Genomic DNA, 15,282 nt, shown 5'->3' with positions numbered 1-15,282 from the left:
ATAATTCTTCAATATTAACCAATTGGCATGATCGATTAGGACATCCTGGTTCAACAATGATGCGAAGAATTATAGAAAATACACATGGTCATCCATTGAAAGACCAGAAGATCTTTCAGAATAATAAGTTTCAATGTAAAGCATGTTCTCTTGGAAAACTTATTATAAGACCATCACCAGCCAAAATCCAAACTGAATCACCAATGTTTCTTGAACGTATTCAGGGTGATATTTGTGGACCAATCCATCCACCATGTGGACCATTCAGATACTTTATGGTATTGATTGATGCCTCCAGCAGATGGTCACATGTATGTTTATTGTCAACTCGAAATGTTGCATTTGCAAGATTACTTGCTCAAATAATAAAATTGAGGAATCAATTTCCCGATTATACAATCAAGAAAATTAGACTTGATAATGCTGGTGAATTTACTTCCCAGACTTTCAATGATTATTGTATGTCTATGGGAATCATTGTTGAGCATCCTGTTGCTCATGTACATACTCAAAATGGATTGGCTGAATCATTGATTAAACGTCTGCAAATGATTGCTAGACCAATGATTATGAAAACAAAGCTCCCTATTTCTATATGGGGACATGCAATTTTACATGCTGCTTCATTAATTCGCATCAGACCAAGTGCATATCATAAATACTCCCCATTGCAGCTTGCATTTGGTAAAGAACCAGACATTTCTCATCTGAGAATTTTTGGATGTATGGTGTATGTGCCTATTGCACCACCTCAACGAAAGAAAATGGGACCTCAAAGAAAGATTGGAATTTATATTGGTTATGATAGTCCATCGATCATTCGATATCTTGAACCACAGACAGGCGACGTGTTCACAGCACGTTTTGCTGATTGTCATTTTAATGAGGAAATCTTCCCAATGTTAGGGGGAGAACAGAAACATACCGAAAAAGAAATTACATGGTATGTATCATCATTGTTACATCTGGATCCAAGAACAAAACAATGTGAAAAAGATGTACAGCAAATTGTGCACTTGCAAAGAATAGCAAATCAAATACCAGATGCATTTGCAGACACAAAAGGGGTAACTAAATCATATATACATGCTGCAAATGCCCCTGCTCGAATTGAAATTCCGAAGAAACAAATTGAAGATAGTCATGATGTCATTAAACGCCTGAAGCGTGGAAGGCCAGTTGGTTCCAAGGATAAAAATCCTCGAAAAAGAAAATTCATAGAGAAACACAATGATCACAAAATAGAGAATGATGTTCCTGAAGAAACACATAATGATCACAAAATAGAGAATGATGTTCCTGAAGAAACACATGATGATGAAAATGTTTTGTCAGAACCACAAACTGACGAGAATCATGAAATCTCTATCAATTATATTAATACTGGAAAAATATGGAACCGAAAAGATATAGAAGAAATTGATGATATATTTTCTTATAATGTGGCAATCGACATCATAAATGATAATGAAGATCATGAACCAAAATCTTTTGGTGAATGTAAAAATCGGCAGGATTGGATAAAATGGAAAGATGCCATCCAGGTTGAATTGGATTCGCTAAATAAACGTAATGTTTTTGGACCTATAGTCCTTACACCTGAAGGTGTAAAACCTGTTGGATACAAATGGGTTTTTATTCGAAAGCGAAATGAGAAAAATGAAATAGTAAGATATAAAGCTCGACTTGTTGCACAAGGTTTTTCTCAAAGGCCTGGAATTGATTATGAAGAAACGTATTCTCCTGTGATGGATGCAATTACGTTTCGGTATTTGATTAGCTTGGCAGTATCTGAAAATTTAGAAATGCGTCTTATGGATGTTTTTACAGCCTACTTATATGGATCACTTGATAGTAATATATATATGAAAATCCCTGAAGGATTTAAGATGCCTGAAGCACAAAGTTCAAAACTCAGAGAATGTTATTCTGTGAAATTACTAAGATCATTATATGTGTTGAAGCAATCCGGCAGAATGTGGTATAATAGGCTAAGTGATCACTTGATGAAAAAGGGATATGTAAATAATTCAATATGCCCTTGTGTTTTCATTAAGAAAACAACATCCGGATGCGTAATTATTGCTGTATATGTTGATGATTTAAACATCATTGGAACAAATAAGGAAATTCAAGAAGTTGTGTCATACTTGAAAGAAGAATTTGAAATGAAGGATCTTGGAAAAACCAAGTATTGTCTGGGTTTACAAATTGAACAAAAAGAATGTGGAATATTTGTTCACCAGACAAATTATACAGAAAAGATCCTTAAACGTTTTAATATGGACAAATCAAATCCTTTAAGTACTCCAATGGTTGTTAGATCATTAAACATAGAAAAGGATCCATTCCGTCCATGTGAAGATGATGAAGATATTCTTGGTCCAGAAGTACCATATCTAAGTGCTATCGGTGCCCTTATGTATCTTACAAATTGTACAAGGCCTGATATATCTTTTGCCGTAAATTTATTGGCAAGATTTAGCACATATCCAACAAAGAGACATTGGAACGGAATTAAACATATATTCCGTTATCTACGAGGAACGACAGACTTGGGACTTTTGTATTCAAAAGATGCTAATCCAAGTATAATTGGTTATGCCGATGCTGGATACTTATCTGATCCACACAAAGCACGTTCTCAAACTGGATATGTATTTACTCGTGGAGGCACTGCAATTTCTTGGCGTTCACAGAAACAAACACTTGTAACAACTTCATCAAATCATGCCGAGATTATTGCACTACATGAAGCAAGCCGTGAATGTGTGTGGTTAAAATCAATGACTCAACATATCCAAATCTCATGCGGATTATCATTCGACGAGAAGCCTGTGATACTATATGAAGATAATGCTGCATGTGTTGCTCAAATGAAAGAAGGATACATAAAAAGCGACAGAACTAAACATATTCCTCCTAAGTTCTTCGCATTCACCAAGGAGCTTGAGAAGAATAAATGTATTGATGTTCGTCACATTCAATCAAGTGAAAACTCATCAGATCTCTTCACAAAGGCACTTCCTACGACAATATTCAGAAAGCACATATATAATATCGAGATGCGCAATCTACGAAATTTGTGAAGAATTGTTCGTGTCAACATGAGGGGGAGTTTACGTGACTGCACTCTTTTTCCCTTACTATGGTTTTTATCCCAATGGGTTTTTCCTAGTAAGGTTTTTAACGAGGCAGTATAAAAACACGTAATGTATACAATCATTATGATCATCATCACAAGGAGGAGTGTTGAAAAATTATTTAAAAATGTGAAAAATATTTGTGTTGAAAATGTGAATGTTGAATGTTGAAAATTAGGTGTTGAATATTGAAAATTAGTGTGTGATGATGTAGGTAATGATGTATTTTATTTTTGGATTATTTGTAAAAATTTTCTATAAATAGATCTCTCATTTGTGAAGAAAATCACAATTGAGTTGATAGAAAATTATTATAAAGTGTGTAGTGTGATAATTTTAAGAGTTTGAGATTTTTACTTTTTACCGTAAATTTTTACTTTTTCACAACAATTAAAACTTTAATTTTAATTTTAATTATAGATTTATGTGAAATAAAATTTTCTTTATCTAAATTTTTATTTTATTGTTCGAAATTAGTAGAAATAAGGTTAGAGTTATGATTTTAATTTTGATTTTACCAAATTACGAGTTATTGTCACGATCTCGTGCTTAATAAAATATAAAATAAAATTAAAAATACAATTAATAAATAATTAGACATTTAATCTTTTTTAAAAAAAGTCAGATATATATAAAATTAATAATAATTAGTGGTTCGATGCTTTATATATTACGACAAAACCAAAAAAAAAACGAATAGATTTGATCGACATTTAAATCATACACTAATTTAATTTTATGATTCTTTTCTAGAAAACAAATTCAAACATCAAATCTCTGCAATTGTTTTTTCCTTAAAAAATAAATCTAACTCCATCTGATTTTATTTTATTTTTTTCCAAAAAAAGCATCGAGGACACGAGTAGAACCATGTCTTTTTATTTTTTTTTACAATATTATTGGCCAACATCAAATAATTAACTTCATTATATCTAAAATAACCATAATCAAGATTAATTCATTAATATAATATTTAGATTTGTTATCATTGAGTCTCGGTGCAGTCAAATTCGACTAAGTAACATCAGGAGCTAGAAGAAGTGGGTATATATTACAATAAAGGGGAATTACCTTTACTCACACCCAGCTTATATATATATATATATTACGGAGAGGAATCGAACCTGAGAAGGGAAGCCAGCTAATCTGACGGGTGAGACCACTAGACTACAAGCCCGATTTCAGAAGTGGGTATATATTACAATAAAGGGGAATTACCTTTACTCACACCCAGCTTATATATATATATATATTACGGGTAGGAACCGGACCTGAGCAGGGAAGCCAGCTAATCTGACGGGTGAGACCACTAGACTACAAGCCCGATTTCAGAAGTGGGTATATATTACAATAAAAGGGAATTACCTTTACTCACACCCAGCTATGAGACATATCACGAGGTTTTATTGGGCTCAAGTAGGTCATCCCCTTCTTGACTACTATTATTTGTTTCAAACATTGTGGCACCTCTAAGCGTAGCCATTAGGCTACCTCTATGAACTCTCCCTTCCGGAAGAGAGAGCTGATCCCAGAAACCATCCTGTGGCAAGGTTGGTGGGGATATCGGGCGAGAAGACATGCTAAGATATGGGTTGTCCTGAAATTCTGCACCATGGGAAGAACATGGACTGGATCAATAGAAGACTCCCATTCTTTGACTAAAATAGAGCATATCGAAGCACCATACGACATTCAAGCATAAAAAGACGTCTTCTTGTCTACAGGGGTAAAGCATTTGGAGGATAACGTCAGGGAAGTCGGGGATAAAACAGGGAGAAAGGCCATCCGCCCAGAAGCCTGAATTCATGGGACAAAAAAATGTCACCTTCCATCATAAATCCTCCACTACAAAAGAATAAAAAAAGAACGCAAAATTCATACTTGAAGAAACGCCCATTTTGACTGACAAATCATTTCATAAAACAAATTATAATATTCATTCCAAGGTCATACTCTAAGTAAAAAGAATTCAGTAAAACAGAATCGGCAATATTAAGCCCGAGGAGCACCCACAGCCAACCACAATACAATCTACAGGTAAACAAAATCGAACCCAAATCAACCAATCACTTGTACAACTGAGCAAAACATTCAAGAACCAAAGTTCGAACCACCTCCAGAATCTTATAGTTCGAAGCGCAACTCAGACCGAATGCGCGGCGCCGAGATTACAAGGGTTTGGTGGTGCTGGGAAACCCGAGAGCACGTAGGAAAGACCGACGGGGATCGAGAGGAAGGACAAAAAGATTAGTGGAGAAAACAAGAGTAAGCAAGAACTCCGCTAACTGTGGAATTTCAAGAAATCGCTAGGGGCACCCACTGTCAATCCTCCACGTGAGGCCTCACGTCTCTTCCCATGCACCCTTATGTGATTTGCCAATTTAATTACAATTAATTAATGACTTTATCATAATTGCTCTTTTTTAATAGAAGAAGTTCACATTTTTCCCATCGTCCTAAACTGTAAACCTCGTTTATTATAAATATTGAGGCACAAATTCACTCGTGGGACGAGAATATAATTAATTGGATGACAAACTACAAGATAAATAAGCTATATTATAGTTAAACGAAGAAAATCTGAAATGATATAAAAACGTTGCATTTTTACATTTGAGATAGTTATAAAAATAATATTGATCGATCAATTTTTCTTTTAAAAAAATTAAGATTGATATTTTTATATTGACAAAAACTTGTGTGAGACGGTCTCACGGGTCGTATTTTGTGAGACGGATCTATTATTTGGTTCATCTATGAAAAAATATTACTTTTTATGTTAAGAGTATTACTTTTATTGTAAATATTGGTAGGGTTGACCCGTCTCACAGATAAAGATTCGTAAGACCGTCTCACAAGATACCTGCTATTTTGTATTTTGGCAGAGTTTTTCTGAGACGAAGTTTTTGCTTAACTTTTATGTAGTTCATATCAGAGCTTTTATTTTAATTAAGAATTTAGATTTTTATCGTGATGGCAGAAATTATAAAATTAGGACGACTCCTCATCCACTCGTTTCCCTGGTTTCTCCCTATCCCTCCCACCTTCATTACCATTTTCAACGAAGGGGGACAGAGCAATGGCCGCTGTTTCTATGTTCAGATTTTCAGTTCTTTCACCACCACCGCTACCATCCTCCGTTCCAAGAATAGTTTCCCACAGTAGCCCTTCGATTTCAACGCGATTTTTGAATTCCCCTCGTGATTTCTACTCTTTTTCAGCATCAAGAAAGACCTTTTTCCGCTCCAAGTTATCTGAAGCTTCGGGGGAAGAAGATGAGTGGCTTCAGAAATTACCTGATAGGAAGAAACCATTGTACTCCCATAGCTTGCCTTGTGTTGAAGCATGGCTGAAAAGTCTAGGATTTTATCAGAGTAAAGATGATAGAGCTGTTTGGTTTGTGGAGAATCCTGATTGGCATGCACAGCTCAATCTTGATGTCACTGATTTGTGCACAAGGTTTGGGATTTTTTTTTGAAAATTGTTTCGGTTTTGTTGTTTTCTTGAGAATTGAGATATATACATGTATAGTTTTCTTTGGTTCAACACGTTTGTTCTTCTGAGACATGTTCTGTGCACTCTGAGGAATCGATGTAACTATGTAAGGATTTGTTGTTCAAGATCTTTTCTTTTTTCACTTTTTTGAGTTTTCGGTGCTTGAAGTTGGTGATTCACATGTATTTGGCACGTTTCTTTTGTTTATTATTGGAATTATTCAGCTTTCGTTGATTAGGATATACAAGATGCATTAGCTTGGATCTTTCCTGACTGTTTATTAAGTTGGCTTGGTATTCATATATTAAACCCTGGCGTGTTCTTGCCTTCTGTCGCATTGGAGACATTATATGTTCCTTAATACTTTTTCTGTAAGGATCATGTTTTGGTTGAATAGTTCTCGATGTTTTCAACGTAAATGGGGCTGCTAAATGCAGGTATCTGAAGAATGGACCAGGAAATCTTGAGAAAGACATCGAAAGAAGATTCAGTTACGCTCTGAGTAGAGAAGATATTGAGAATGCGATACTCGGAGGGCCATGATCCTTAGAATCCATTATCGTTCACAAATTTTCCCAGATAATCAACCACAAAAACGATCATTTCTCGGTCAAATTGTAAGCATGGCGGTTTTACATATCTAAGAGAAATAGTCATGTTGAAATCTTCCTTTTCTATATTATGTGTTTTTGTTGGTGGTTTACCACGAACTTTTTTTTCTACATTTTCTACTCTCCCAAAACATGATTATCATTCATACTCATGTTTAAATGGATATGAGGATTAAGTATGGGGATGAAAACTATCTTAGTTGGAAGCGGCATATAGAGAACACAACCAAAGATCTGAATCAGTATTTTAAAATTATCGAGAGTATATTTTGCCTCGCCGCAATGAGTTATCTAACATGAAATTGACCTAGCTGACTTGCTGTTATGGGCCCAAAGCAGCATTAAACTTTAGGCTTAACTTGTTTTTAATAATTAATTAACAATGCAGCTCCACAACACTTATTACACGAAAATATGGTTAAAGACATTACTTTTTCAGAAGATTTTTTTCGTGCTTACTTGTTCATAAGATTAAGGTTTAAAAAATTTGCTAAATATTTCCTGTGTTACAATGGAACCTCATATGATCATTGATAGCCTTCTAGCTTTCACTCCTATTCTGCAGAGTCGTGGTGAGACCAATATTCCTGAACGAGCTGTCCAAACAGTGTATCTTCTCTTTTCATTAGATTCATTGGTTCATCATATTCAACCAGTTTTCCTGTATTACATGAATAGAAGTTAAATTTACTGCTAAAAAATTTTATGTGGTAAGTAGGAAATTAAAGTTGAACCGCAGATGCACACCTTCACTGATGACAATAACCATATTACAATACATTACAGTTGGTATTCTATGGGCCACAGTAATAACAGTACAGTCTGCGAATTCGGTCCTGATAATCTTTTGCAAGATCATGTCGGTAGCATTGTCAATAGATGCAGTTGCTTCATCGAGTATCAAGATCTTGCTTCTTCTTAGTAAAGCACGCGCCAAACAGAACAATTGACGTTGCCCCATACTCCAGTTTGATCCATCTTCCACCACTATAGCCGTGTGTTTCAGTTTGTTTTTTAATGTCACATAAACACAACATTACATTGTGACTATCAGGAACAACTTTTAATATAGCATTAGTCACTAGATTTTATAAATGGTATCAAATCAATGTCAAGCATTTGATTCCCATAGGTTGCAGGAGCAATTATTGGTAAGACGGTTGCCCTGTTGTTCTATATAACACGTTGATTGACTTTCATATGATCGAAAAGATTTGAATTGTATTGTTATCATTAGTTATTTCATAATCATAGTTGTTTGGTCTTATCACATACCCTGTGAGTCTAATCCATTTTTCTTCTCCCCGATTGCTTCTTTGAGCTGACACTTTCCAAGAACCTTTAGTTTCAACCAATCAAAGAGAGGAAAAGAGCAGAAAACAAGAAAAGGCGGCATTATTATCTATTTTTTATCACATGAACAACTTAGAAACAAGCCGAAAATGTTTAAATATGATGAAATTTCTGGAATTAAATGATATAAAAATCAACAATTATTTACCTCCAAGAGTTCTTGTTCTGTATGTTCACCCAAGGGATCCAGATTGTACCTAACAGTTCCGTTAAAAAGTGTAGGGTCTTGAGGTATAATCCCCAGACGAGATCTCAGATCATGAAGCCCGATTCGGGATATATCAACTCCGTCCACCAAAATCTTTCCTCCCGCAGGCTCTACTAGTCGAAACAAGGCACTGATAAGAGTAGTCTTCCCACTGCCAGTTCGGCCAACGATGCCAACTTTGTGTCCTCCTTCGAATACGCAACTGATACCGCGTAATACAAGTGGCGAATTGGGTCTATATCTGATCTGTTTTCCAACCAAAATAACTATCTAGCATGTGATATTGGGATTAGAATTGATTAATGCATTGTTACCTTTAAATCTTGAATCTCTACTTTACCATGAGTTGGCCAATCAATAGGGGGGTGATTCTCTTCTATCACTTCGAGTGCCTCGCTCGGTATTTGCATATATTGATCAAGCCTTTCTACAGAAACAATATAGTTTGATAACAAGCACTGGGTGTTAATGGAAAATGTGAGAATCGAGTTTAACGCGAGACCATAGGACAAAGACATCCCAATAAATCCTGCAACAGAAGATGGAAAAGAGGAAATCTTAACCCGAGATTTGAGTATTCGAAACGAGACAGATATCGCATACCAGAGCTCAAAGTTCCGGTTGGAAGTAAAACCATGCACAATGCTGCAAACGAAAGAACAGTTGCACAAAGTATTTCCAGGCGTTGGATCAACCACTCGTTTGCCGAAAAATAGTGGAAATATGGGCTTCCATTTGTGTCTATAAGTTGAAGATTTTTGGCGAAAAAACGATCTTCCTCTTCGAAAGCTCTTATTGTGATAACTCCAGCCATAGATTCAGCAAGATGATTTGCTACCAAAGATTTTGTAGTTCCATTAATCCGCATCAACTCTCTAGCTGAGGAAAAGTAGTACCTCTGTACACGAGAAAAATTCAAATCAGATATTGTATTTGGAATTGGATAAAGAATATGAGGAGGGACACATCTAAATAAGATATTAAAGACATTCTCCAAGGCAGACTTTGGTTCGTGGGAGGAGATGATACTAATGATGTGAGGACGATATATTTGTAGAACTTGAACCAAATGTCGGTGAAACAAGAATGTGTGATAATATACTGTCCTCTCCTTCGCACCAAGCAGTACAGAGGAGAGATTAGGCAATATGTACGTGGTCAAACTCTCAGTTTGAAAAATAGGCATCTGCAGTGTAAAACATCATACCTGCAACCGCATGACGATAAAGATCATCGGTATCGTGACCAACAATACTTGCCACGTGATAACAGCCAACACCACCATGTAGGAATAACAATTTGAGGTCATCGCGGTTGCGGACAACAAGCTGAAAGGAACATCGAGATCGACTACACTCAAATCAGAAGAAACCTGTGTGAACAACAGTTACTCAAGAAGAACGTAGATTTTGAGGTACATTCATGCAACAAAAAGAGAGTGAGTAAAATCTACAAAATCTTTACCCGGCTCAGTATCCTTCCCAAAGGCGTAGAGTCGTAAAAAGACATTGGAGCACGAAATAGAGCCATCAGCAGCTGCGAAAATAACGCTCTAGACATCTTCATGTTCAAAACAACCGTAGACATACTTCTACAAATTATAAATAGTGATGAAACGAGTCCCATCAGCAAGTAAACGACGATCAATCTCAATGTGGTGACGTTCCGATCATCAACATTTGCAGCCATCCATGTATTCTGCATAATCTGGCCTACAAGAGATATAAGATGACTCAGAGCAGCCACAGAAAAGAAGAAAAATCCTTTGTCGTGGTTCAAGTACAGAATATATGGCTTCAGTCCAGAGTCCCCCACTTCTCTTTCTTCTTTTTTTATCAACTGACTGTCATTTTCACACGTTTTAACTTCCATTTCTGCACATTTTTTTCCAATTTCTCCGGAAGAAGATCCGCAGTTCCGGGAAGAAGTAACCTCTGAAAGCAGCTCGGAACCAGCAGTTTCTTTGTGTGCATTTACAAGGTCTCGAAATTCTTGGCTTGTGGCTAGCAACTGAGGATAAGGAGCAGCATGCAAGATTTTCCCTTCTGACATAAACTGTTCAAATAGCACAAAATATATTTTTCTCAGCAATAATCGAATTATTGTCAAATTTGAGATGGATTTCACATATTTTTGCAACTAAGGAAAAATGGGTTTCAGCTGAATTTATTTATATAATATTATTTGTAATATTTGCAAGATTACTAATTTCTCATGAATTAAACATTTGTAATAATAAATTATAAAAAATAAATCTACAGAGCTATTTTGTTATGTAGTTCATACAAATTTCTGTAATGATTATCGAAAAAGAATTTTAGAATTGAACAACAACTCGTAATCAATATGTAAATAGAATCAATGAAATATTGGTAGGAATATACTACCTAAGACAAACTCACCAGGACATAATCAAATGTACGAAGAAAATCAACTTGATGAGTCACTAGCACGACTGTCTTCGTGGAGAGCTCTCTCAAAATATATTCCTGCCAAGATTAAAATGACTTTTAGCATACCACATCTTAAACTCGTCACACAAATTATAGCTAATAGTAACATTGCAATTAAAAATTTTAAATCTGAATATAATATGTTCCGATCACTATGTCTTGTATGACGAGAGTATACTAACGCTAAACAAGCTTAAGGCCGTGTGCGCATCGACGGCACTAAAAGGATCGTCCAAGAGATATATGTCGGCATCCTTGTACATAGCGCGAGCAAGTTGAATCCGCTGCTTTTGGCCGCCGCTAAGGGTAACTCCTCTCTCTCCTATCTCGGTGAGATCACCGTATGGTAGCAGCTCGAGATCTTTAAGTAGTGAGCACTTATTTAGTGTGTCTTGATATTTGTTGTTATCGAAGGTAGACCCAAAGAGAATGCTTTCTCGGATGCTTCCTGTCTGAATCCAAGCAGATTGAGAGACATAGGCTATTGTCCCATGCACTCGAACCTGAAAAACATTTTACAGAAAAATCGATTAGATTTAGACCAAGGGAATCGGGTTCGTGACCCAGCTGGTCAAATTTGAATTTAAAACAGACATGGTCTTTAGCTTATTAATTACCACGTGCTTTTAGTCAAATGGAGATATTTTTTCACATTCAAATTTGACCAAGATCGTCACCCAAATATCACCTTACTTTCTGCCCTATAAAATGGAAAATTTTCTTTATTACAAACGGTGATGTTACACGATTTAGATTTGTGACACGCGTATTATACAGTGAAAGGAATATTGCTTAACATATATGAGTTTATGTAATACCAGTAGTATAGGATAGTAAATTTGTGTTTATCAGAATTAAGTGTTATGTCAAATGTTACAACATTTAAGACAACATGCAGCGGAATATTAAAGTTTGTAACACAAATTTACTTTAAATAAATACGATGGACAAAATTAAATATGCACAAGTATTTATACGGTGACTCGGGACAAAAATTAATCACTAGAAAACCAAATCGTTTACAAAAATCAATCACTAGTGATCTTAATTAAAATCAATCTTCTCAACACTTTGAGAAAACAAATGCTTTCTAAAAACAAATATTGCACACAATCAAATCAATAAGGAAAAGATAGTGATAGGGAAATTATTTAAATTAGGAGATTATATTATCTAAATATATTTCCCTTCATACAGTTTTCGAAAAGTGTCGTTATCATCTTAGGGTAGCTTCGATGCTACATATGAGGGCACTGCCCCACATGATTTGGATGGACAAGATTCACACACATATGTGATTTTAAAAAAATTAATGGACCCCATGTATGTGTTGCTAAATTTGGACCCTTGATTCTATCATATGGTAGTGTTCCTACATTTAGGATGGAATCAATCATCTTAGTATGAATTAAACGCATGTCACAAATATGATGTTACACAGTTTGTAACAAAATATTTATTCTAGTATAAAATTATGAAAAGAAAGGAAAGTACTCACAGTTCCTGCGGTTATTGGAACCTCTCCAAGAATAGCAGCAAGAAGAGTGGACTTCCCCGAACCCACCTCTCCACAAACAGCAATCTTGTCACCATGTTTAAGACCCAAACTGATGTTTCGAAGAGTTAACCTCAACGGATTCTCATCCCACGACAGATCAGCCGACTGAAACGAAACTCTTATATCGCTTAGGCTAGACTTAACTCTAACACTAGCTGTTTCCAGTTCAGGCTCTTCCAAGAACTTCGCAATCCTCGAAAACGCAACTTTCGCCTGAATAAACACTGCGATAACATCGGGAATAAGTCTAACCGGCTCCTGGACCAGCTGCAAAGTCGCTACGAAGGTGAAAACGTTCGTGGAAGATAATGGAACACCAAGAAAATAGCATGTGGCAAATGTAGCAGAAGAAACTAAAAATGAAGATGACCAGAAAGTGACAGCGTAGTTCGCTTGACACAGCTGAACTGCACAGAGGCATTTTTCTTCAATGCCCCTCAATTTTTCTACCACTTCCCGAAAATGAGTTTCCCACGCAGATAACTTCAATACCTTCATGTTTAAGATAGCCTCGGACATCTTCTTCAGCCTCTCGTCCTGAGCCTCCGTAAGCTTAGATTGAAACCTGTGTTGCAACTTCCCGATAGGGGAATTGCAAAGAATGATGAGAATTATCATAGCCATGGATGCGATCGTGGCGAGTCCCACGGCTTGGAATAGGATGAGGATTGCAAGACAGAGTTGCAGACTTGTAGTCCATATCTGGTGGAGCCAGAATGGGAATTCTCCGATTCGATACGAATCAACTGTAACATAGTTCATTATCTGGCCACTCGACTGGTTCAGCTTAGCCGAATTCGATAATCTTAGCTGCTTTTGGTAAATGACTGCCGTGAGTAGGGATCTAACTCTAAGACCAACTAGTTTAGACCTGAAATACCACTGTCTTTGAGATATCGATTCGACGATCTTCGCCAAGAAAAGGGTTGCGACCAATATGTAAGGCGCATATCCGAAACTTTCGTTTCCTTCAGCAACTTTTATGAAGGCTTTGAGCAGTAAAGGCCCAGCAGAGACAGAAATCACTTTCAGTAGTGCAAAGAATCCTGATATGACTATTTCTCTCCAATTACACAATACAATGGTCATCAAGACTTCGGATTCAGCTAATCTATCTGATTGTTTTCTTCTATCCAATATCTCCAAATACGATAAGTAGCACGACTCGGCTCGATCAGACACATGTAAACTAGGCATATCTTCATCCGAAAGAGTTTTCTCAGTGCCCCTTTTCAATAATGGATTCAACCACCAAAACGTCAATTTACTCCAAAAACTAGCTTCGGCGAATGGATTCAAACCGCTGCCCGAATAAGTTTTACAATCATCATTGGACGAACTAAGTAATGGATCGTGAATATCATTGTTGTCACACCGTTGATGCCTATGACCTTTGTAAGTGCATAGTAGCAATAAACAAGATCCTATGAAAGACAGAACATCCAAAAAATTCTTAATCCGCATCTCTTTTCCAAGGATAGCGATATAAAGCGAAAACCCGCAAGTGACGCCAGAGAAGAGGAATGCTAGAAACGTTAGCAGCTTCAGTGAGGCTTTTCGAAGACATGTCCCTTGCAGACTAACTGTTAATCCGATTAACAACCAAATCAGTCCATGAAACACGAACGTTGTCCACGAATGAAGAGGTGCAATATCTCGAGTTTTTCTCAACTTTTCTTCCAAAATCCAGACACCAAAAGATAAATAGACCAATCCAAGAGAACCATTCAAAATGGCTGATACTATCTGCAAACTCGATAGGCGGCACGTAGCAGCAGTCACATTCGAGGATTTCAGTGATTTCTTGAAAACTATAGTGAACAAGTTCACGATCAAGAGCAGGATATCAAAACAAAGAATCAACACATGATCGGCGCAAGAAGAAGGGCGTGTTAGGATAATCAAATCAGCTACACGAGGGATGTTGGATTCCCCACAAAACACAGTCCACAGATTCCCCATCTCTTTGCTTACAATTTGTCAGGCCTTTCCAAGCCTGAACTTAATACAAATCCACCACCAATTTACACGAGCTAAGAAAAAAAATGATAAATCATTTAATTTTATAGGATAAGAAATAAAAAAATAATGATCAAGCAGTGAACCGAATGTGTGTTTCATATCATCATCAAAAACAGAAAAGAGAGAAAAAACGCCAAAACCCAAACCTGTATCCACAAGTGCAGTTCAAATATGATAATCTGCTTGTTTATGATGAAAGTAAATGCGAAAAGAACCAACTATTAATACCTAAAAGGCAAACATTGCATGAAAAGTAAGCATCTATAAATTCGACTCCGACACATCAAGTATAGTTCACCATTTTTTTATGGAGCCAAAAATTATGTTTTTGGTACTGTAATTTGGATATATTTCATTTTTGGTCATGTTTGTTGGTCAATTCATGATCTTGGTTCACTAATTTGCATTTTTTTCAATTTTATTCATTCTTTCCATGAGA

General features: G+C 36.3%; 2 protein-coding genes across 10 annotated transcripts; one reads left to right on the top strand and one right to left on the bottom strand.

Annotated features, from left to right (window-relative positions):
• Window positions 1-6,165: 6,165 nt before the first annotated feature.
• On the top strand, window positions 6,166-7,954 carry LOC140986757 (uncharacterized). 2 transcript variants are annotated; one of them, XR_012176974.1, is made up of 3 exons: window positions 6,166-6,602; window positions 7,076-7,255; window positions 7,815-7,954. XR_012176974.1 is itself a non-coding variant. In XM_073455108.1 (2 exons), the coding sequence occupies exons 1-2, from the start codon at window positions 6,223-6,225 to the stop codon at window positions 7,179-7,181; spliced, it is 486 nt and encodes a 161-aa protein (XP_073311209.1). In that variant the 5' UTR covers window positions 6,166-6,222; the 3' UTR covers window positions 7,182-7,428. The 2 variants fall into 2 exon arrangements, 1 of the variants encoding a protein (XP_073311209.1); XM_073455108.1 differs by lacking the exon at window positions 7,815-7,954 and having other exon boundaries at window positions 7,076-7,428.
• On the bottom strand, window positions 7,609-15,167 carry LOC140986755 (ABC transporter C family member 10-like). Of its 8 annotated transcripts, none has more exons than XM_073455103.1 (12): window positions 15,072-15,167; window positions 12,762-14,854; window positions 11,446-11,766; window positions 11,213-11,299; window positions 10,275-10,865; window positions 10,018-10,182; window positions 9,414-9,708; window positions 9,125-9,339; window positions 8,751-9,056; window positions 8,525-8,588; window positions 7,997-8,236; window positions 7,609-7,910 (listed from the first exon to the last, which is right to left on the bottom strand). In XM_073455103.1, exons 2-12 carry the CDS (start codon window positions 14,781-14,783, stop codon window positions 7,804-7,806), a joined length of 4,413 nt encoding a protein of 1,470 aa, XP_073311204.1. In that variant the 5' UTR covers window positions 14,784-14,854; window positions 15,072-15,167; the 3' UTR covers window positions 7,609-7,803. The 8 variants fall into 8 exon arrangements, 6 of the variants coding, with proteins under 6 accessions (XP_073311204.1, XP_073311202.1, XP_073311205.1 ...); XM_073455101.1 differs by having other exon boundaries at window positions 14,990-15,132; XM_073455104.1 differs by having other exon boundaries at window positions 8,751-9,076; window positions 9,151-9,339; window positions 14,990-15,132.
• Between the last annotated feature and the right edge of the window lie 115 nt (window positions 15,168-15,282).

The sequence above is a fragment of the Primulina huaijiensis genome, chromosome 10 (assembly GCF_012295235.1).
Source record: "Primulina huaijiensis isolate GDHJ02 chromosome 10, ASM1229523v2, whole genome shotgun sequence".
Lineage (NCBI taxonomy): Eukaryota > Viridiplantae > Streptophyta > Magnoliopsida > Lamiales > Gesneriaceae > Primulina > Primulina huaijiensis.
This window is presented reverse-complemented; position numbering and strand designations above follow the sequence as displayed.

Excerpts from the sequence above, each read along its gene's own strand:
- LOC140986757 (XM_073455108.1), top strand. The coding sequence starts at position 6,223 with ATGGCCGCTGTTTCTATGTTCAGATTTTCAGTTCTTTCACCACCACCG. Across the intron at positions 6,603-7,075 it reads GTCACTGATTTGTGCACAAG|GTATCTGAAGAATGGACCAG; the intron begins GTTTGGGATTTT and ends TGCTAAATGCAG.
- LOC140986755 (XM_073455103.1), bottom strand. The coding sequence starts at position 14,783 with ATGGGGAATCTGTGGACTGTGTTTTGTGGGGAATCCAACATCCCTCGT. Across the intron at positions 10,866-11,212 it reads GTACATTTGATTATGTCCTG|TTTATGTCAGAAGGGAAAAT; the intron begins GTGAGTTTGTCT and ends CTATTTGAACAG. Across the intron at positions 9,057-9,124 it reads TAGAGATTCAAGATTTAAAG|ATCAGATATAGACCCAATTC; the intron begins GTAACAATGCAT and ends GTTGGAAAACAG.